This window comes from Nomascus leucogenys, chromosome 16, assembly GCF_006542625.1.
Source record: "Nomascus leucogenys isolate Asia chromosome 16, Asia_NLE_v1, whole genome shotgun sequence".
Classification (NCBI taxonomy): domain Eukaryota; kingdom Metazoa; phylum Chordata; class Mammalia; order Primates; family Hylobatidae; genus Nomascus; species Nomascus leucogenys.
In genome coordinates, this window is record NC_044396.1 from 94,539,396 (window position 1) to 94,557,473 (window position 18,078).

An 18,078-nucleotide genomic window follows, 5' to 3' on the forward strand; every position below is an offset into this window, starting at 1 on the left:
ACCCTGGGTCATCCAGTCCTGAATGCTGGCCTGGCAGCATGGCTCAGGTCCTCCTGCTCCCCCACACCCCTGCACCAGCCTGGCTTGTGGTGCTGAGGGCCTGGGGACTGGGGATGCTAGGGAGGGAAATGGGGAGCAGAGTGGGGGGTGGGGGTTGCAGAGTTCCCATGTGTTCCAAGCCATAGACACTGCCCCTACCGTAGCCCATCCCTGTATAGTTCCTTGACCACAGGTGTCTCTACTGGAGTGGGGCAGGGGGGACAGTGGCAGTTATGTCAAAGTCATGTCTGTATCCCTAGAATTAAGCCCTGACCCAGTGAGAATCAACAGTGGTTTATGAGCAAGGCAGTGATTACGTGGCTGAATGCAGAAATGGATGTGCGAGGGGGTTCTTGGTAGGCAGTGTGGACAAGCGGGGGTGTGGATAATCTGTGGGAACCGGCTGTTTGCCAGAGGGATGCACCCAGGGTGCAGCTGTGAGTTGCTGGGGGATGGGGAGGCAGCGGAAGAACAGTCGCATGGCTGGGTGAGTGACCAGTGATAGCTGGCATGGGAAAGGGTGGGTGGGCGGACTGTGGATGAGAGCATGCATGGAAGGCTAGAGATAGGGGTGGATGGATGGGTGACTGAGAGAAGGAGAGAAGATGGAAGGTGGCTGGAGGGATAGAGAATCAGTTTCCTAGGGCTGCCCTAACAAACTGCCAAAATTACCACAAACTGGGTGGTTTAAAACAACAGATATCTATTATCTCCCAGTTCTGGAGGCCAGAATTTTGACATCAAAGTGTTAGTAGGGCCATGCTCCTTCCGAAGGCTCTAGGAAAGATTCCTTCCTTGCCTCTTCCAGCTCCTGGTGGCTCTAGGAAATCCTTGCTGTTCCTTGGCTTGTGGTGGCGTCACTCCAGTCTCTGCTGCTGTCTTTTCCTGGCCTTCTGCTTTGTGTATCTCTGTACTTTCCTCTTCTTGTAAGGACCCCAATCATAGATCTATGCCCCCTCCGCCAAACCCAGTGGGGCATCAGTCAAGATCCCTAACTCAATGACATCTACAAAAACCATGTTTCCAAATAAAATCATATTCGTAGGTTCTGGGGGTTAGGACTTGGACATATATTGGGGAGAAGTGGATGATGGATGGATGGATGAGTAGATGGGTGGGTGGATGAGTGCAGGAGTGGGTGGGTGGGTGGATGGATGGATAGGTGAATGGGTGGGTGAGTGGATGGATGGATAGGTGGGTGGGTGGATGGGTGGGTGGATATGTGAGTGGCTGGATGGATGTGTAAATGGTAGATAGATGGATGAGTGAATAGGTGAATGGGTGGATGGGTGGGTGGGTGCGTGAATGACTGGATGTGTGGATAGAGGTATGGATGGATGGGTGGGTGGCTGGCTGGATGTATAGATGGTAGATGGGTGGATGGGTGAATAGGTGTGTGGGTGGGTGGGTGGATGGGTGCGTGAATGACTGAATGTGTGGGTGGAGGTATGGATGGATGGATGGGTGGGTGGCTGGCTGGATGTATAGATGGTAGATGGGTGGATGGGTGAATAGATGGGTGGGTAGATGGGTGTGTGGGTGGCTGGATGTGCAGATGGAGGTATGGATGGGTGGGTGGCTGGCTGGATGTGTAGATGGATAGATGGGTGAATAGGTGGGTGGATAGATGTGTGGGTGACTAGACGTGTGAATGGAGGTATGGATGGCTGGGTGGGTAGCTAGATACATGAGTGGATGAGTGAATGATGGGTGGAGAAAAGGATGGGCTGGTAGGTGACAGGAAGTTGATGGAGGCCAGTAGCACACATTGGGAGTTAGGTTCTGTGGTCCTGAAAGGACAGCTCCCTGGGTGTTTCCCACGTAAGAGCTGCAAATATCTTTCGGTCTTTTAAAACTCCTCTAAAAAATGTAAATAACCCAGAGTTTTACCGAGTATAAAAGTCAGAGCTAGCAAGATCCTGAGAGATCACGCACTCTATCTTTACTCGAAACGTGGTTCAGTGGAGTCCCAGAGCGGGGATGTTAGTACAAGCCGGGCCACAGACCTGAAGCCCTTGCCATGCTACCCTAGCGTTTATGGGGTGTTCTGCTAGAAGCCAGCGCATCCTCATGGCTTTAGGAAGGGCAGCGCTCCATGTGCTCCCAGGTGTGTATTGACCATCATGACCTGAGAAGTCCTGCAGGAGACTCCTGTCCAACTGGGTTGGGAGTTTCCCTACTTTGCGGGCTCTCAGAACCCTTATTCTGCCGGACATGGTCCTCTCCTGGCAGGCGTGTCTGGAAGGAGGACGTGTGAGAGGGACATTTGCTGGACTCCTTTCCTGAAGCCCAGCCTCAGGCCAGGCACCATGAGAGCTGCCTCACTCAGTGCACACAGGCTTTCTCAGCTCACACGTCTTTACTAACCGATTTTACAGCTGAGGAGACTGAGGCCCAGAGTGCTCACTAGCAGATCCAGGGCCACCTCATGGGTTGTTCCCATCTGGCCTGCGCGGGCCTCCAGCCCTGCCTCCTGTGGGGCCCCCGTCAGGTTCAGCTGTCCTGGCTCGGGACCCAGACCCTGGTCCCTCCCTGGGACCCCTGCCCAAGCCAGCATCCTGGTCCCTTTAAGAGCTTCTCCCTCACCCACCCGTTTCCTGGTTTCCTTGGAGAGGGCAGTGAGGGGGCAGGCCAAGGTGTGGGGGGGAAGCGGAAGGAAGACTTGGCAGGGTCCCCGGGTCGCTGTCAGCAGCCGGTTCCCAGCTCAGTCTCTCCCACGCCGGCCGGTTCCTGATGGGGGCAGAGGAGGCTAGGGGAGGGGTGCAGGGGGAGGGGACGCACCCAACACAGAGGCCTCTTTGGTGGCCTGGGAAGAGCCTCTGTATCTGCACCATGAGCGAGGAGGAAGGAGGAGGATGAGCCTCTCCCAGCTTGGGTGGGGCCTGGGGGATGGGGGAGGGGTGGAGCGCTGCTCTCGAAGCTGAGCCCACCCTGGCCTAGCTTCTGCCCCTGCAGCAGCTTGGGCCTGGCACCAGCCCCTTCCCGGGTACCCCTTTCTCTGAATGTCCTCTTGCTTGGTCCTTGGGTAGGGGCAGCAGGGGCTGGCAGAGGCCTGTGTGGGCCTGTTCTCTCTGGGCGCAGGGTCCTCGCCCATGCAGGGGCTCGTGGCAGCTTTCAGAGCTGGAGGGAATGGACCAGTTCATCAGGTCACGGCTGCGGGCAAGCCCCATGGCCTGAACTTGGAGTGGGCCAGCCTCCTCCCAGTCCAGGACGGACCCTCGGGCCTGCCCAAGGTCTCTGCATCTGGGAATGGACCCAGCTCTTCTGCCTGGCCCAGGGGCCTCTCAGCTGCCCTTCCCCAGGCCCTCTTACTCCCCCACAGGGCCTGCTTGGGAACTCCGGGACCCCATCTGTCCCTGCCCGGTGCCCTCTTCTCCACGTGCTCCAGGCCTCTCTGCCCTCTGCCCTGCCCCCACCCCACCCCATCTCTTTCTTCCTGGCAGCGGCTCGGATCTGCAGCAAATCCTTGGATCTGTGTGTGTGTTCTGTCTGCCCTACCCCAGCAGAGCAGGAGCCCCTGAGGGCAGGGCCTGGGTCTCTGCTGTGGCTCCACGCACACAGCAGCCCTCAGGAGGCGTTTGTTCAGGGAGTCCGAGTGTGCCCCGTGTTAACAGGGTCACCCCCTCTCTGGGGCTGGGGGCTTCCACATTCATTGGCTCACGTACTCAGGCTGCCCAGGACACAGCTGTGAGTTGCCCCGGGTGCCTGCTTGGGCCCCTGTGTCCTGAGGGCTGGGGGCGTGCAGGTCTTCCAGTTGGGGTTGGCAGCCAGGGCAGCCCCTCCCTCAAGCACAGAATTCGTGGATCTGGCCACACTGGCTGTGCACACCCAGGCCTCAGTTTCCTCAACTGTGTAATGGGACAGGAGATGAGGGGCCACTATAGTGAGAGTCTCCGCCCTCCTCCCAGTCCAGGGAGCTTCCTGGGCAACTGGAGACCACCAGCCACCAGCAAGGGCCCAGGGCCGCTGCACCTCCCCTGCCTACCACTCCCCGCACACCGGCCCCCTGCCCACCCCTCTCCTGCCCACACTACCCCTCCTGCCTCCATTCTTTTTCTTCTATAGAAAGTCTGCCAGATGCATGGCCTGTGACAGCCCCCATGAGGCATGGCTGGGGGAGGGGACCGGTGGGCGTAACAGACCCGCTAGTCTGCCTGCCAGACCTCTGTGCCACTGCCTCCCTGGGGCCCCAGCCTCCGTCTCCCTCTCTTAGGAGCTTGGCTGTGGCTCCCAGGCCTGCCCCAGCCACAGGCTGCTAGGCCTTTGCTCACCCTGTTCCTGCTGGGCAGTGCCATCCATTCCCCACCCACCCTAGCTGTGCCAAGTGGGGGAGCCCGTGGGCTGGGAATGCCCACTCCAGGCAGGCCCCTCACTGGCATACACACACAGGGTAGCTTGGCAGTTGGGGAGGGGGGCAGGGGCCTCCAGCCCCGCCCCGGCCCGTTGCTTCCCAGCCCTTTCACTGGCCGTGGTTTTTTTCCTCACTGGCGGGGTGGTGACCTGCCCGGCCCTGTTCCACTGGGGGTGGCCGTGGGTGACTTCCCCTCCTCTAGTCTTGGCTTCCGTGTCTGTAAAGCCAGGCTGCTGTGAGTGTTACAGAAGGGGAGTCGGGCTGCTCAGCAGGTGGGCACCGTCCTACCCTCCAAGTCCAGGACGGCTTCTGAGAGGACGGCAGGCAGCTGCTCAACAGAGCGCCACCCTTGGGGGCCAGAGACTTGGGGTACGGCCATCCACGTGCTGGGATTCGGGGCCAGTTCTGGGAGTGGGCTTCCTAGAGGAAGGGAGCGTGTACCGGCTATGAAGAGGGAGCTGGAGTCCATGCCAGGCCCCAGGCGCCTCAAAGGCCCAGAGGCTGAGCGTTGCGGTGGGAGCGCTGCCTGCAAGGTGTCTGCCAGAGGTGGGGTTGGGAGCGGCTGGGGTGGGTGGGGCTGCTCAGGCCCTGGGCCTCTGGGGGCCCCTTGCCTGCATCCTCATGCTGCCTTTTAGAAGCAGACAGGGTGAGCTCTCTGGCCCTGAAGGTGAGCAGAGCTGGAATAGCTGGGGGAGGCAGGGGCGTGCAAGGAGAGGGCCACCACTTCCTGGGTGCCTGCTCAGTGCCAGGCCTTCTGCCAGGAGCTTGGAAGAGCCAGACAGGCCCAGACCTGGACCAGAAGCCGGCACTCAGAATGGGGTCACAGCAGGCTTATGGGTTTGTGCCCAGGTGGAGCGACCCCTCAATGCCCACCTGGCTCCTTTGCACCTAGATGGCCCCCGGCAGCCATCTCAGCCAGCCCTAGGCCTGGTGCCCTGCCTGTGGGGCTGGCTCCTGGGCCGTGTCTGAGCCTCCCTCAGCACTGACAGGTCTGTGACTGGGGCCCGCAGGGCTTCTCATATTCTTCACAATGCAAGACGCCAGTCCCATGGCTCCCGTCCCGCGCTGCCTGGGATCGGGGCAGGCAAGCTGGACATTTGCTTTCGGCCCCCTCCCGGCGCCGCTCCTCCCCCACCCCCACCCCACTCCTCCACCGACCCCCACCCCACTCCTCCACCGACCCCCACCCCACTCCTCCACCACCCCCACCCCACTCCTCCACCACCCCCCACCCCACTCCTCCACCACCCCCCACGGCGCCGCTCCTCCCCCGCCCCTCGCACCGCTCCTCTCCCACCCCCCACCCCCGTGCCCTCCTCCACTGTGGGAGCTCCTCTCAGCCATGCCTCGTGGGGGCGAGGGCAGGTGGAGGGGTGGCTGCAGGGGTCCGGGCCACGGGGATGGGCCTGGAAGGCCGTGAGCCTCTTCCGCTCAGCACCCGTGTCCCTCCACCCAGGAGCACAATGGCTCATTTAAGGCAGCAGAAGAGGCTCCATCAAAGCCCCACCTTTCCAGGCCCCTCAGTGTTACCCTGAGGCCAGAGAGGGAGGGTGGTGACTGACTGTTCTGAAGGATGTGGGAAGGCAGGATATGAGGCAGACAAAGAGAAGGACTTCCACGTGAGCAGGGAGGGCAGAGTGTCCGTGAGTGTCCATTCTCTGACCTTACCCTTGGTGCAGAGATGCCTGGAAGCAGGGGGATGGTGGAACAATCTGGAGGTCACCAGAGATGACTGCAGGGAGCGGGGTCAGCCTAGAGATTTCTGGAGGGCAGGGGTGTTGGGTGTGACAGGCAGTGCTGATGGCGTGGATGCCCTGCTGCTGGTGATGGTGGTGGCCGTCCCTCCTGCCAGCCTGGTTCTGCTTGCACTGCACCTTGGGCATGGTGAGCATGGGATAAACGCTTGTTGTCAAATGCTGGTGACTGTGACCAGGCTAGTGTCAGTTCCAGGGACGGTGATGGAGCTGGTTCTGATGAGGCGATGGCAGCGCTGGAGACGAGAATGATGATGTGCTCATAGTGGAGGGGATGCTGGTGACCATGGGTGACTGGTGGTCATTGTGATGACTGTGAAGGGACAGTAAAGGTGACGGTTGTGGTGACAGTGGTGGTAATGACTGTGCTGTCAATGGCAGTGGTGGTGGTGGTGGTAGTGATGATGGAGGTGATGGTAGCGATGCAATCATCACTATGGTTTTGATGATGACAGTGGTGGTGGTGGTCGTGGTCATAGTGATGGTGGCGGTAGTGATGGTTGTGTAGTTTTGATGGTGGTGGTGGTGGTGATGATGGGGTGGTGGTATTGATGTTTGTGTGGTTTTGATGATGGAGGTAGGGTGGTGGTGGTGATGGTGAGGGTGATGCGGTGGTGGTGGTGGTGGTGATGGTGAGGGTGATGCGGTGGTGGTGGTGGTGATGGTGGTGGCACTGATGGTGATGGTGGGGTGGTGGTAGTGATGGCTGTGTGGTTTTGATGATGGAGGTAGGGTGGTGGTGGTGATGGTGGGGTGGTGGTGGTAATGATGGGATGGTGGTGGTGATGATGGGATGGTGGTGGTGATGATGGGATGGTGGTGGTGATGATGGGATGGTGGTAGTGATGGTTGTGTGGTTTTGATGATGGAGGTAGGGTGGTGGTGGTGATGATGGGATGGTGGTGGTGATGATGGGGTGGTGGTGGTGATGATGGGATGGTGGTAGTGATGGTTGTGTGGTTTTGATGATGGAGGTAGGGTGGTGGTGGTGATGATGGGATGGTGGTGGTGATGATGGGGTGGTGGTGGTGATGATGGGATGGTGGTAGTGATGGTTGTGTGGTTTTGATGACAGTGGTGGTGGTGATGGTGAGGATGATGGTGGTGGTGGTGATGGTGATGGTGGTCGGGGTGGTGGTGATTATGGGGTTGTGGTAGTAATGTTGTGTGATTTTGATGACGGAGGTGGGGGGGTGGTGGTGGTGATGCTGGTGGCGGTGATGGCGATGGTGGGCTGGTGGTATTGATGGCTGTGTGGTTTTGATGATGGAGGTGGGGTGGTGGTAGTAATGATGGGGTGGTGGTAGTAATGGTTGTGTGATTTTGATGACGGAGGTGGGGTGGTGGGGGTGATTATGGAATGGTAGTGGTGATGATGGGGTGGTGGTAGTAATGGTTGCGTGGTTTTGATGATGACAGTGGTGGTGGCGATGGTGATGGTGTTGGTGGTGATGCTGATGGTTGTGGTGGTGATGGTGGTGATGGTGATTATGGTGATGCTGGTGGTGATGATGGGGTGGTGGTAATGATCATGTGGTTTTGATGATGACAATGGTGATGGTGGGGTGGTGGTAGTGATGGTGGGGTGGTGGTAGTGATGGCTGTGTGCTTTTGATGATGGAGGTGGGGTAGAGATTGTGATTATTGGGTGGTGGTAGTGATGATGGGGTGGTGGTAGTAATGGTTGTGTGGTTTTGAGGATGGAGTTAGGGTGGTAGGGATGATTATGGGGTGGTGGTGGTGATGATGGGGTAGTGGTAGTAATGGTTGTGTAGTTTTGATGATGACGGTGGTGGTGATGGTGATGGTGGTGGTGCTGGTGGTGATGATGGGGTGGTGGTAGTGATCATGTGGTTTTGATGATGACAGTGGTGATGGTGATGGTGGGGTGGTGGTAGTGATGGTTGTGTGGTTTTGAGGATGGAGGTAGGGTGGCAGGGATGATTATGGGGTGGTGGTGGTGATGATGGGGTAGTGGTAGTAATGGTTGTGTAGTTTTGATGATGACGGTGATGGTGATGGTGGTGGTGGTGATGATGGGGTGGTGGTAATGATTGTGTGGTTTTGATAATGACAGTGCTGATGGTGATGGCGGGGCAGTGATGGTGATGGTGGTGGTGGTGGTGGTGATGGGGCGGTGGTAGTAATGGTTGTATGGTTTTGATGATGACAGTGGTGGTGATGGTGTTGGTGGTGGTGGTGATGGTGGTGGTGGTGGTGGTGGTGATGATGGGGTGGTGGTAATGATTGTGTGGTTTTGATGATGACAGTGGTGATGGTGATGATGGAGGTGGTGGTATTGATGGCTGTGTGGTTTTGATGATGGAGGTGGGGTGGTGGTGATTATGGGGTGGTGGTAGTGATGATGGGGTGGTGGTAGTAATGGTTGTGTGATTTTGAGGATGGAGGTAGGGTGGTGGGGGTGATTATGGGGTGGTAGTGGTGATGACAGGGTGGTGGTAGTGATGGTTGTGTGGTTTTGATGATGAAGGTGAGGTGGTGGTGGTGGTGATGATGGCATGGTAGTAATGATTGTGTGGTTTTGATGATGACAGTGGTGGTGGTAGTGGTGATGATGGGGTGGTGGTAGTGATGATGGGGTGGCGGTAGTGATGGTTGTGTGGTTTTGATGATGGAGGTGGGGTGGTGGTGGTGATGATGGGGTGGTGGTAGTGATGGTTGTGTGGTTTTGATGATGGAGATGGGGTGGTGGTGGTGATGATGGGGTGGTGGTAGTAATGGTTGTGTAGTTTTGATGATGAAGGTGAGGTGGTGGTGGTGATGGTGGTGGTGGTGGTGGTAGTGATGACGGGGTGGTGGTAATGATTGTGTGGTTTTGATGACAGTGGTGATGGTGGGGTGGTGTTAGTGATGGTTGTGTGGTTTTGAGGATGGAGGCAGAGATGGTGGTGGTGGTGATGATAGGGTGGTGGTACTGATGGTTGTGTGGTTTTGATGATGGGGTGGTGGTTGTAGTGAAGATGGGGATGGTGATGGTGGTGATGGTGATGCTGGGGCTAGTGGTAGTGAGGACCGCATTGTTGGTAGTGTATGGTTTTGGTGCTGATGATGGGGTTGGTAGTGGTGGTGTTTGTGATATGGTGGCAGAAAGAGTGGTATTTATGATGTCGATGGTGTCATCGATGGTGGTGAAGGTGTGCTAGCAGTGGTTGTGTTATTGGTGATGACAGAGTGGGTGTTGCTGCTGTTGGTGGTAGTGCCAGTATTGTTGATGGCATGATGCTGATGATCGAATCTTGAGGTAATGATTGTGGTGTGATATGGCTGATGGTATTGTTGGTAGTGGTGGTGAGACCTGGTGGTAATGATGTTGTTGATAACACATGGGGGGTGGTGGTGGCGATGGTGACAGTGGTGGTCCTGGTTGTATTGTAGATGGTGTTGATAGTGATTGGCCTCAGTGGTAGCTATGAGGGTGGAGGCTGTGGTGACAAGTGGTGGTGGTGGTAGGCCCAGCTCTTAGGTGAATTTGCAGCTCAAGCCCCCCGAGGGAAGCGAGACTCCCCCATGACACAGTTAAGGAGCCAGAGCCCAGCAGCCATGCAGAGAGCAGGCCAGGTGGGTGAGGAAATGGCGGGAGAGCCAAGGGAGTGCTTCCGAGGTCATGGCGGTCTGGGAGGAGATGAGGCTGGGCTGGCTGTAATGGGGGGAACGTTTGGGATCTGCTAGAGCCAGGGCAGAGCTCGTGGGGATGTCCAGTGCCTAGTACAGGGCCTGGCACAGGCCAGGCCAGGGAGGCACTTGGGGAGAGACTGTGCTGACCCTTTGACCTTCCCACTGGGTATCAATGGCTGGAGCGTAAAAAGGTGTGAGGTCTGGGCAGTGGCTCCCCACCGGCAGGGGTAGGTGACAGGCCAGGCAGAGCAGGGCTGCAGGTGCAGCAGGTGCGAGTCTGCAGAGGGGAGAGGGCTCGGGGCAGGCTTCTGAGTGCCAGCCTCCTGCTGGGGAGGGGCAGCATGCTGAGCAGCCCTGCAGGACCCCAGCCCTCCTGCTCCAGGTCACTTCTCTGCCAGGCTGGGCAGCCAGCACCCTGCCCTCTTCAGGAGCCCCATTCTGCCTGGCAGACAGCCTGGGGCCTCTGTGCCTCTGCTCAGGTGGATAAGTAGGTCAGGAGAAGAGCTGCTGGACCCTGGGGAGGGCTGGGTTTCCAGCTCAGGGGTAGCCCGTGGCCAGGAGCCCTGACTCAGTGTGGCGGCGCCGGATGGGAGCCAGGAGATTGGCATCTTGCATCGTGAGAAGCCCTGGAGGCCCTGGTTGTGGACCTGTCGGTGTCGAGGGAGGCTCAGATATGGGCAGCTCCGGGAGAAGCCCAGGAGCCAGCCCCATAGACAGGGCGCCAGGCCTGAGCAGGCTCCAGCGTCATCTGGCAAGCTGGGCTCAGTAAGATCCAGGCCAGGCAGGTGTTCAAATGCGAAGGTCGATGGGTCACAGCGACCAGGAGCCCCTCAGGACCCCAGGCAATTGCCCCCAGGCCCTGAGCTTGGAGGGGCTAGAGTTGACCCAGGCCTGCCCTGGAGATCCTCACAGACTGGCAGCCAGACAGGGGCTGGGCCTGGAGCGGGAGTCAAGGAGGCTTCTTAGGGGAGGCAGTGGCTCAAGGAGCCCTGGAGGGAGAGGCTAATCACATAGGACGTGGGGCCTGTGGCCAGGGGACCACGAGGACCAAGGCCTGGAGGCGGCAGAGGGTGTGTACTTGCTGGGTTACCTGCTGGGCTGGCTTGTGCAGGCAGGGCCACCAGAGGCAGGGCCACCAGGGCCAAGGGAGGCCCCTCTGGGATGGTCGCAGGGGGCTATGGCTGCTGGGTGAGGCAGAACACAGGGAGGGGAGCCCAGCACAGCAGTGGGGAAGGGTCTGGCTAAGGGTCAGGAGCAATGCCCAGGAGCTCATGGAAGGGCAGGGGGGAAGTCTGGTTATCCAGGTAGACTTCCTGGAGGAGGACACGATACCAGTCTTGATCTGTGGCCAAGAAGTCAATGGGCAGAGGTGGGAGCCAGGCACTCCGATGAGTGAAGCATGACTAAGGGGCTTGTACCCAGGTGTGATCCAGCCGAGTGTTGGTTTAAGGGACACTGGGGAGGCCAGGCCTAGAAGCCGAAACCCCTGCCTGCAGAGACACCATTTCCACTCCCTGCCTAGCGCCTGAACTCCCCCACTGCGGTGTGCTGTGCCCACTCCTGGCTTCTTTCTGTTATGTGGGAGGACACCCTGTGAGTCATTCACACTAGAGTGTGAATTAGCCCATCAAATCCAAGGGGACCCCGACAGCGCACAGTCCTATAATAGCACCTGCTTCGTGGGCCGGCAGGAGGCATCGTGAATGCAGTGAAGGCTCTGGCTTGGTGGGTGGGTGGGTGGGTGGGCCCTTAGTGCGCCCTCCCCATCACTGTCCCCTTGTGTCCCATGAATGAGTAGGCCCTGTGCGGGCACTGTGCCTCTGCCATCCCATGGACAGGTGCGGGGTGAGGATCTGGGCACATTTCACAGGAGGAAGCTGAGCTCCGAGGGTGAGAATAGAGCTGGCTGCTGGACCCCCTGCCGGGCTGGACAAGCATCGTCTAGGTGCTTGCCGGGGGTGCAGGGCAGGAGCCCCAAGAGCACAGGAGCCATGATGGGCTCCCCCAAGGTCTCCTACCTGCCCTGGGCTCAGTGGAGGTGCCTGTGGGGGCTGCCCGAGCAGGGCTGGGCCCAGTCCTTCCCTACTAGCCAGCTGGGGAGGCCTTCTCTGAGCTGCCCTCCCCTGGGAAATGGGGACAAGGTTGTGGCCCTGCACTGGGGCTGAGGGCAACGTGAGGTGGGGATCCACACTGAGTTGGGAGCTGCCTGGGAGCTGCTGCCATTACTGGGTTTGGAGGGGTCTGCTGGGAGCCGTGGTTACTGACGGGACTGTGGCAGAGGGGAGAGTTGGGAGGTTGGGTGAGGGAGGTTGGGGCCAGTCCCTGTGGGCCCTGGGAGCACTGTGGCCTTTGCTCTGAGTGAAGAGGGAACCGCTGGAGGGCTCTAAGCTGAGGGCCATGTGGCCTGACATATTTCAGATGACCGGAGCCCTGGGAGGCCAGACGAAGGAGGGCAAGGGGCGGCGGCCACAGTAGCCAGGGGCACGGGTGGTGGCTGTGGAGGGTGGGCACTGCGGGGCTCTCCATGCATTTTCAGATAAAGGCTGGTGGGATTAGCTGGTGGGCAGCTGCAGGGAGGTGGGGGAGGTGAAGGGGGACCCAAGGCTCCAGGTGAGCAATGGCGGGCTGGCCGTGCCCTCCCCATTCATTCACGCACAGGCATCCTGGCTATGCGCCCTACTTTAGTGTGTGGCTGTGGGCGCCTGTGGGACTGTCATGCACCAGAATGTGGCCCTGGGGCCACATGTGCGAGCAGTGTGCTGACTGAGCACCTGGGCGACCCCGAGGTGGAGTAAACAGAACCAGAACTGTGTCCCTTGGGTTTCTTGGCATGGAGGTCCTTGGCGACCTTGGCAGGAGCCGAGTGGGAAGACTCCCAATGGTGGCGGTCACTGGTGGTCCGCAGAGGAATGGGCAGTGGCTGGACCTGTCATGGGGCCCTATCTAGGGGGAAAGGCACAGCCCTGCCCTGGGATTCCCGTCTGAGGGTCCCAGGTCGCTCCAGGTCCCCACTCCTCGTGGGCAGGAAGGAGACCTGCTGCAGCCAGGCCCCTGCTCAGCTGGTCCTGGGGGGCATCACTGCCCCAGCTCCTGCTCTCGCCCTGAACCCATGGGGGTGGGGAGCAGGTGTAACTGACCCAGATTCCTCAGGCCTGGGCTCAGGAGGGGACCTCGCTCTGTGACCCAGATATTCCAAGTTTCAAAGAGAGGTGGCAAATGGTCTCCCACGTGCAGGAGCAGTGGCTGTGTGCGAGGAGGGAATGACTTGCCTGTTTGCAGAGATGGGAACAGGTGCCCCCTGCAGCAGGAGGGATTTCAGTCAGACTTTCGGGGGAACTTCCAGATGTTGTAAGTCAGGATCTGGTACAAGAGGCTGCGTCCCAGAGATTTTGTTGAAATAGGGAGGTCTGAGGCTTTGCCACCTTGCCTAAGTCGACATGCATCTAAGATGCACACAAGAGCCTCAGTTCAGGGCCCACCCCTCCATCTGTCCCGCTAAAGGCCAGTCCTTGACTGAGGTCTAGTGCAGCAAGGGAGGCTGGGGTAACTCCCAGGAAACCTGCATTGGCTGAGTTTATTTCCTGGCTTGGGATGGGTCTCAGGTTGCCCCTGACATTCCCTTGCAGACCTGCAGTTCAGTCAAGGTTCAGATGTTGTAGGCCCTGGGTGGGGCAGGGGGCATGCAGCCAGACACATAAAAACTGGATTCCAGGCCCACTGCTGTCTTGCTGTGTGACCTTGGACAGTCGCTGCCTCTCTGAGCCTTGGTTTCTTTATTTACAAAGCTGACCTAAGGGTTCCTGCAGAAATCAAATGATAAACTGCCAGAAAGCCCTTAGCACAGAGTAGAAGCCATTATCGTGGAGGTGCAAGGGAAGGGCGAGGAGAAGGGTCCCTGTCCCTGGGCTGCGTGTTGGGAGGCTGTTCCCCTGACAAGTGTTGCCAAGGCCTGTGGAGCCAGGAGGACGGAGGAGGTAGAGAGGCTGAGAGGGGGACACCTGCATTGCAGGCCTGCAGGGTCCCTGTGAACCCCACCCCAGGATCCAGGACCTTACAGAATGGCTGGGAGCTGCCTGCTTCCAGAGCTGCCAGCCTGACCAGCTAGCTCTCTGGACCAGGGGCAGGTACCTCCTTGGGCCCTCCGTGGCCTGACCCTCAGCAGAGTAGGCAGCAGCCCGTCTCTCTCCCTGCCCCCAGAGGCTGATAAACGACTCAGCACCCACAGCAGGAGCCCTGGGGGCCGGGCGCTGGCTCCCAGGCTGGCCTTCTCCCAGGCAGTGGTGGGCAGCTGTCGGCCTGGTGCCCTGCAGACTGGCCAGTGTGGCTGGGAACCAGCCAGGCTGCTGGCCCCAGCCAGCCCGGCTCCCTGCACCCTCGAAGTGCTCCCAGTAACCCTCAGGCAGGTGAGCAGAGGGCTGAGGTTGTGCTGTGCCTGGCCCGGGTTGTGCTGTGCCTGGCCTGTGAGAAGCAGAGCTGTGACTGGAACCCAGTATCAGCTGCACAGAGAAAAGCGGACTGCAGGACTCTTCCTGGGGTGCCCTCTGGCCTGTACTGTGCTGGCTGTCTTGGTGTCTGGTCAAAGGCTGGCAGGCATAGACCACAACCGCACACCCATCCCCAGGCACGGGGATGGACCCTCTCGGTGGGAGATGGAAGCTCAGGGAGGCAGCGATTATCCAACATCACACAGCAAGGCAGCAGTGGGCCGGGATTCCGGTTATTATGTGTCTGGCTGCATGCCCCCTCCCACCCAGGGCCTACATCTGAACCTTGACTTGAACTGCAGGTCTGCAAGGGACCGTCAGAGACAACCTGAGACCCATCCCAAGCCAGGAAACACACTCAGCCAGTGCAGGTTTCCTGGGAGTTACCTGAGCCTCCCTTGCTGCACACCCACCAGCCAGGGCTTAGTGGCTCTGTGCCTGGGGTGGGTCTCAGGCCACTGCTCCACCTGTTCCTCTCCAGCATGGGGACAGTGGCTTCTGCCCTGGAGGGTGTGGGGGATGGACGCAGGTGGTGAGTGGGATGTTCCTTGTGCACCTGAATGAGACCTTGGAAAAGCCTCTGGCCAGGATGTAGGATCTGGGGTGTCATTTGGAGCACCAGGACTTTCCAGGGGCCCCACGCTCCCTTTCCTGTTCTGTCCATAGCCCCAAAGCCTGCCTGGCTCCTGGATTCTATTCTGCGGTTATCAGGATCTGCACTCTGCTCAGGGAGAGGGTGAAAGGGTCTCTCTGCCCCAGCTCTGTGACTTTTGGGCCATCCTGTGTTGGGGACATAGAGCAGCCTGGGTCCCCGGCCGCCATCGCAGTGGCTGGGTAAGTGTGGTGGATGGCTGCCCTTTGGAGCCTGCGAAGGTCACGTGGGCTGAGGCCCCTGGCACAGACAGAGGCATCCTCCGAGCCTGACGGTGCTGCAGGGCCCTTCCAGGCTCCCACGTGCCTCTGTGGCTTCCTTTTACGGAGGGTGCTGGAGATGGGTGAGCCTCATGCTTCTAAACCCTGGCCCGTGAAACAAGAACCTGGCCTCACACTGCACTTGAGAGGGGAGGGGGCTTCCCAGGGTCACACAGCCCAGAGCCAGCCCTGCAGAGCCTGAGGCCGGCTCCCGGGCCTCCTCTCAGCTCTGCCTTGTCTGTGATCTCTGCCACAGTTTTCCTTCTCTGTAAAACAGGAGCAGGTCCTTCCCCTAGGAAGTGGAGAAGATGCAAGAGATAAAAGCAGATGCTAAGGGTATTCGCAGGGGTCTCCCTGTCCAGCCGCTCCCAGCATGTCCCTTCTCCCCTGGGCCCCAATCTCAGGAAGTGCTGCTGCTGAAGGAGATTGAGCAACATCCCCAATTCAATAGAGACTGCTCTGGGCCATCAGACATGGGCACTGGTGACCCATGCATGCTCTGAGCCCGGCCCTGTGCCGCTCAGCGCTGTCCAGAGTGGACTGGGTGCTTCCCTCTGGACACCCCCACCCCCATTTTAAAGATGAGGAGACTGAAGCAAGAGGTGGTATAGGTAACTTCCCAAGGTCACGTAGCTAGGACACAGCCGAGGCACAGTTCAAAGTCAGGTGTCTGATCAGAGGCGGCTCGCCCAGGCTTTTCGTGTGGGGTCAGGGCTGCGTGTGTGGGCGGCTCTCCAGGCTCCTCTGGGGATAGCAGGCTGGAGAGAGCACCAGCCACAGGGCACCAGGGCAGGTCCCTTCTGGCTCCTAGCCTCAGCCCCCGTTGGTACAGTGGGAACGGGATGGAAGAGGTGAGCTGAAGACTCTGCAAGGCACCTTGCCGCACTCATTCCTGGGTTGGGAATGGGGTCAAACTGCAGCATGAAGGCTTTAGGGCAGACCATAGGAAGACCCTTGATTTGGGCTTTTCTCCTGAAGTCCGGGGGCAGGGGCTGGGTCCCAGCTACTTAGGGAGGAGTGAGGCCTTTTCAGCCGTGGGTTCGGAAGGAGACCAGCAGCTGGGGCTCCTGTAGCTGCAGAGCTGCACTCACAAGCTCTTGGGGCTCATCTTTTCAGGAGGCCTGGAGTCCCTCCTCCACCAGGCAGGCCCAGGACCCCGGGTGGGGCTGGGGACTCAGCCTCAGAAGGGCCTCCTGGGCACTTTCTGCAAGCCAAGCCCCAGCAGGCAGGAAGGCAGGCCCGGCTCCAGGGCCAGGTCTGTGAAGGAGGGACACGGTGGCTTCCGGACAGAAGGGCTGCCTTGAAGGGTGGGGGAATTCGGTTCCAAAGCAGGAGGAGGAGGAAGAGGAGGCGGAGAAGGAAGAGAAGGAGGTGGAGGAGGAAGAACAGGAGGAGGAGGAGGTTGGGGGTGGAGAGAAGGAGGAGGGGTTTGCAGAGCAGGTCAGTCCCTGGTGCACCAAGTAACAAGCTTAAATGCGTGCTTGGATGAAAACCGGGGCAGTCGCGGCCCGTAGACAGCGGGCGGCTGGGTCAGACCGCAGAGGGAAGTTTCCAGCGGCAAGCCTCCCCGCGGGGAAGGCTGTGTCTGTCCCAGGAGATGAGCCGCAGGCACCAGGGGTGATGAGGCCCGGGGGAGGTGGATGTGGGGGATGGAGCGGTCCCAAGGTCGTCAGCTCCAGCCGGGGCCCTGGGCCGCGGGGCCGGAGAGCTCCGGAGCGGCCCCTCGCCGCACTCCGAACCCGCCCCGCGGCCCCAGGCCACACCCGGCTCGCACCCTCCCCGCTCCACGTGCGCCCACGCGCCCCTCCGGGCCTCCCCCTCCCTCCCGCGCGGGCCGGGGGCGCGGGCCCCGGAGGAGCTGGGGGCGGCGGGGGCGCGGGGCGGGCGACTGCCGGGCCCCGGGCCAGCTCTCGCCCCCCGCCCCGCCCCCGCTCGCTCGGCTCCCCCGCCCGGCGCTCCCTGGGGCTGCGCTCCGCGGCTCTCGGCGGCGGCGGCGGCGGGCGCAGAGCGCGGCATGGGCGCCCGGGCCGCGGGGCCTGGCGGCGGCGGGCGGGCGGGCGCGCGGCTGCGGGCGCAGGTGCGGGCGGCGGGCCGGGGCCGGGGCCGGGGCGCGGAGCCGCCGCTCGGGGGCCGGGGCGCCCGCGTCCCCGCCGCCGCTGACGCTCCGCCTGTCTCCCTCCCGTGTCCCGCCCGCCCCCAGACCCTCCTCCTCCGCCCCCCCGCAGCTCGGGCCCTGGTCGTGGCGCGGCTGCCGCACGGTGCCCCTCGACGCCCTCCGGACGCGCTGCCTCTGTGACCGGCTCTCCACCTTCGCCATCTTAGCCCAGCTCAGCGCCGACGCGGTGAGACCCCGGCCGGGCCGGCGGGAGGGGCGCCGGGCAGGGGCGCGGGCGGGGGCTGCCGGCGGGCCTGCGGGTGGGGAGGGCCCGCACCCGTCCTGTCCCGGAGGGGTCGCTGCGCCCCGCAGCCGCCGTGGCCTGGCCCGGCCGGCGGGGTCCATGCGCCTCTGGAGAGGGTGGGTGGGCGCCGAGCGGGTGGCAGTGTGGAGTTGGGGACGGGCCTGGGAGGAGCCGGGACCCCCGGAAAGTGGCTGATGGGTGGGTCCCATCTCCCCTGGCCTTGGAGGCCCGGGATCTCCGAGGGAGCCTGGGCCTGGGGAGAGGCTGGGTCCTGAGCCAGGGGCTGGGAGGCGTCGCCTGTGGAGGGGCTACCCTTTCCCTTGGTCCTCCCCGCCTGCCAGGGAGAGGGAGGAGGAGGAGTTGCCGCCTTGGCGGAGCCCTTCCACCCACCCCAAGTAGAGCCTCGTCCGTGGAGGTGGCGGTGGCCCCAGGTAGGGGCCCTGGCCCAGATCCACCGCCCCCCAGGCCTCAGCACCTCGGGGCTTCCTTTTTGTTCCTGTGAT

The 18,078-nt window shown here is 60.7% G+C and overlaps 1 protein-coding gene across 1 annotated transcript in view; it reads left to right on the plus strand.

Moving 5' to 3' along the window:
- The window catches only part of ADGRB1 (adhesion G protein-coupled receptor B1), an 86,626-nt gene that overhangs the window by 31,739 nt on the left and 36,809 nt on the right, over positions 1-18,078 (plus strand). The window contains 1 exon segment of the mRNA XM_030794987.1: positions 17,377-17,518. Within this exon segment, the coding sequence (XP_030650847.1) occupies positions 17,377-17,518 (142 nt within the window).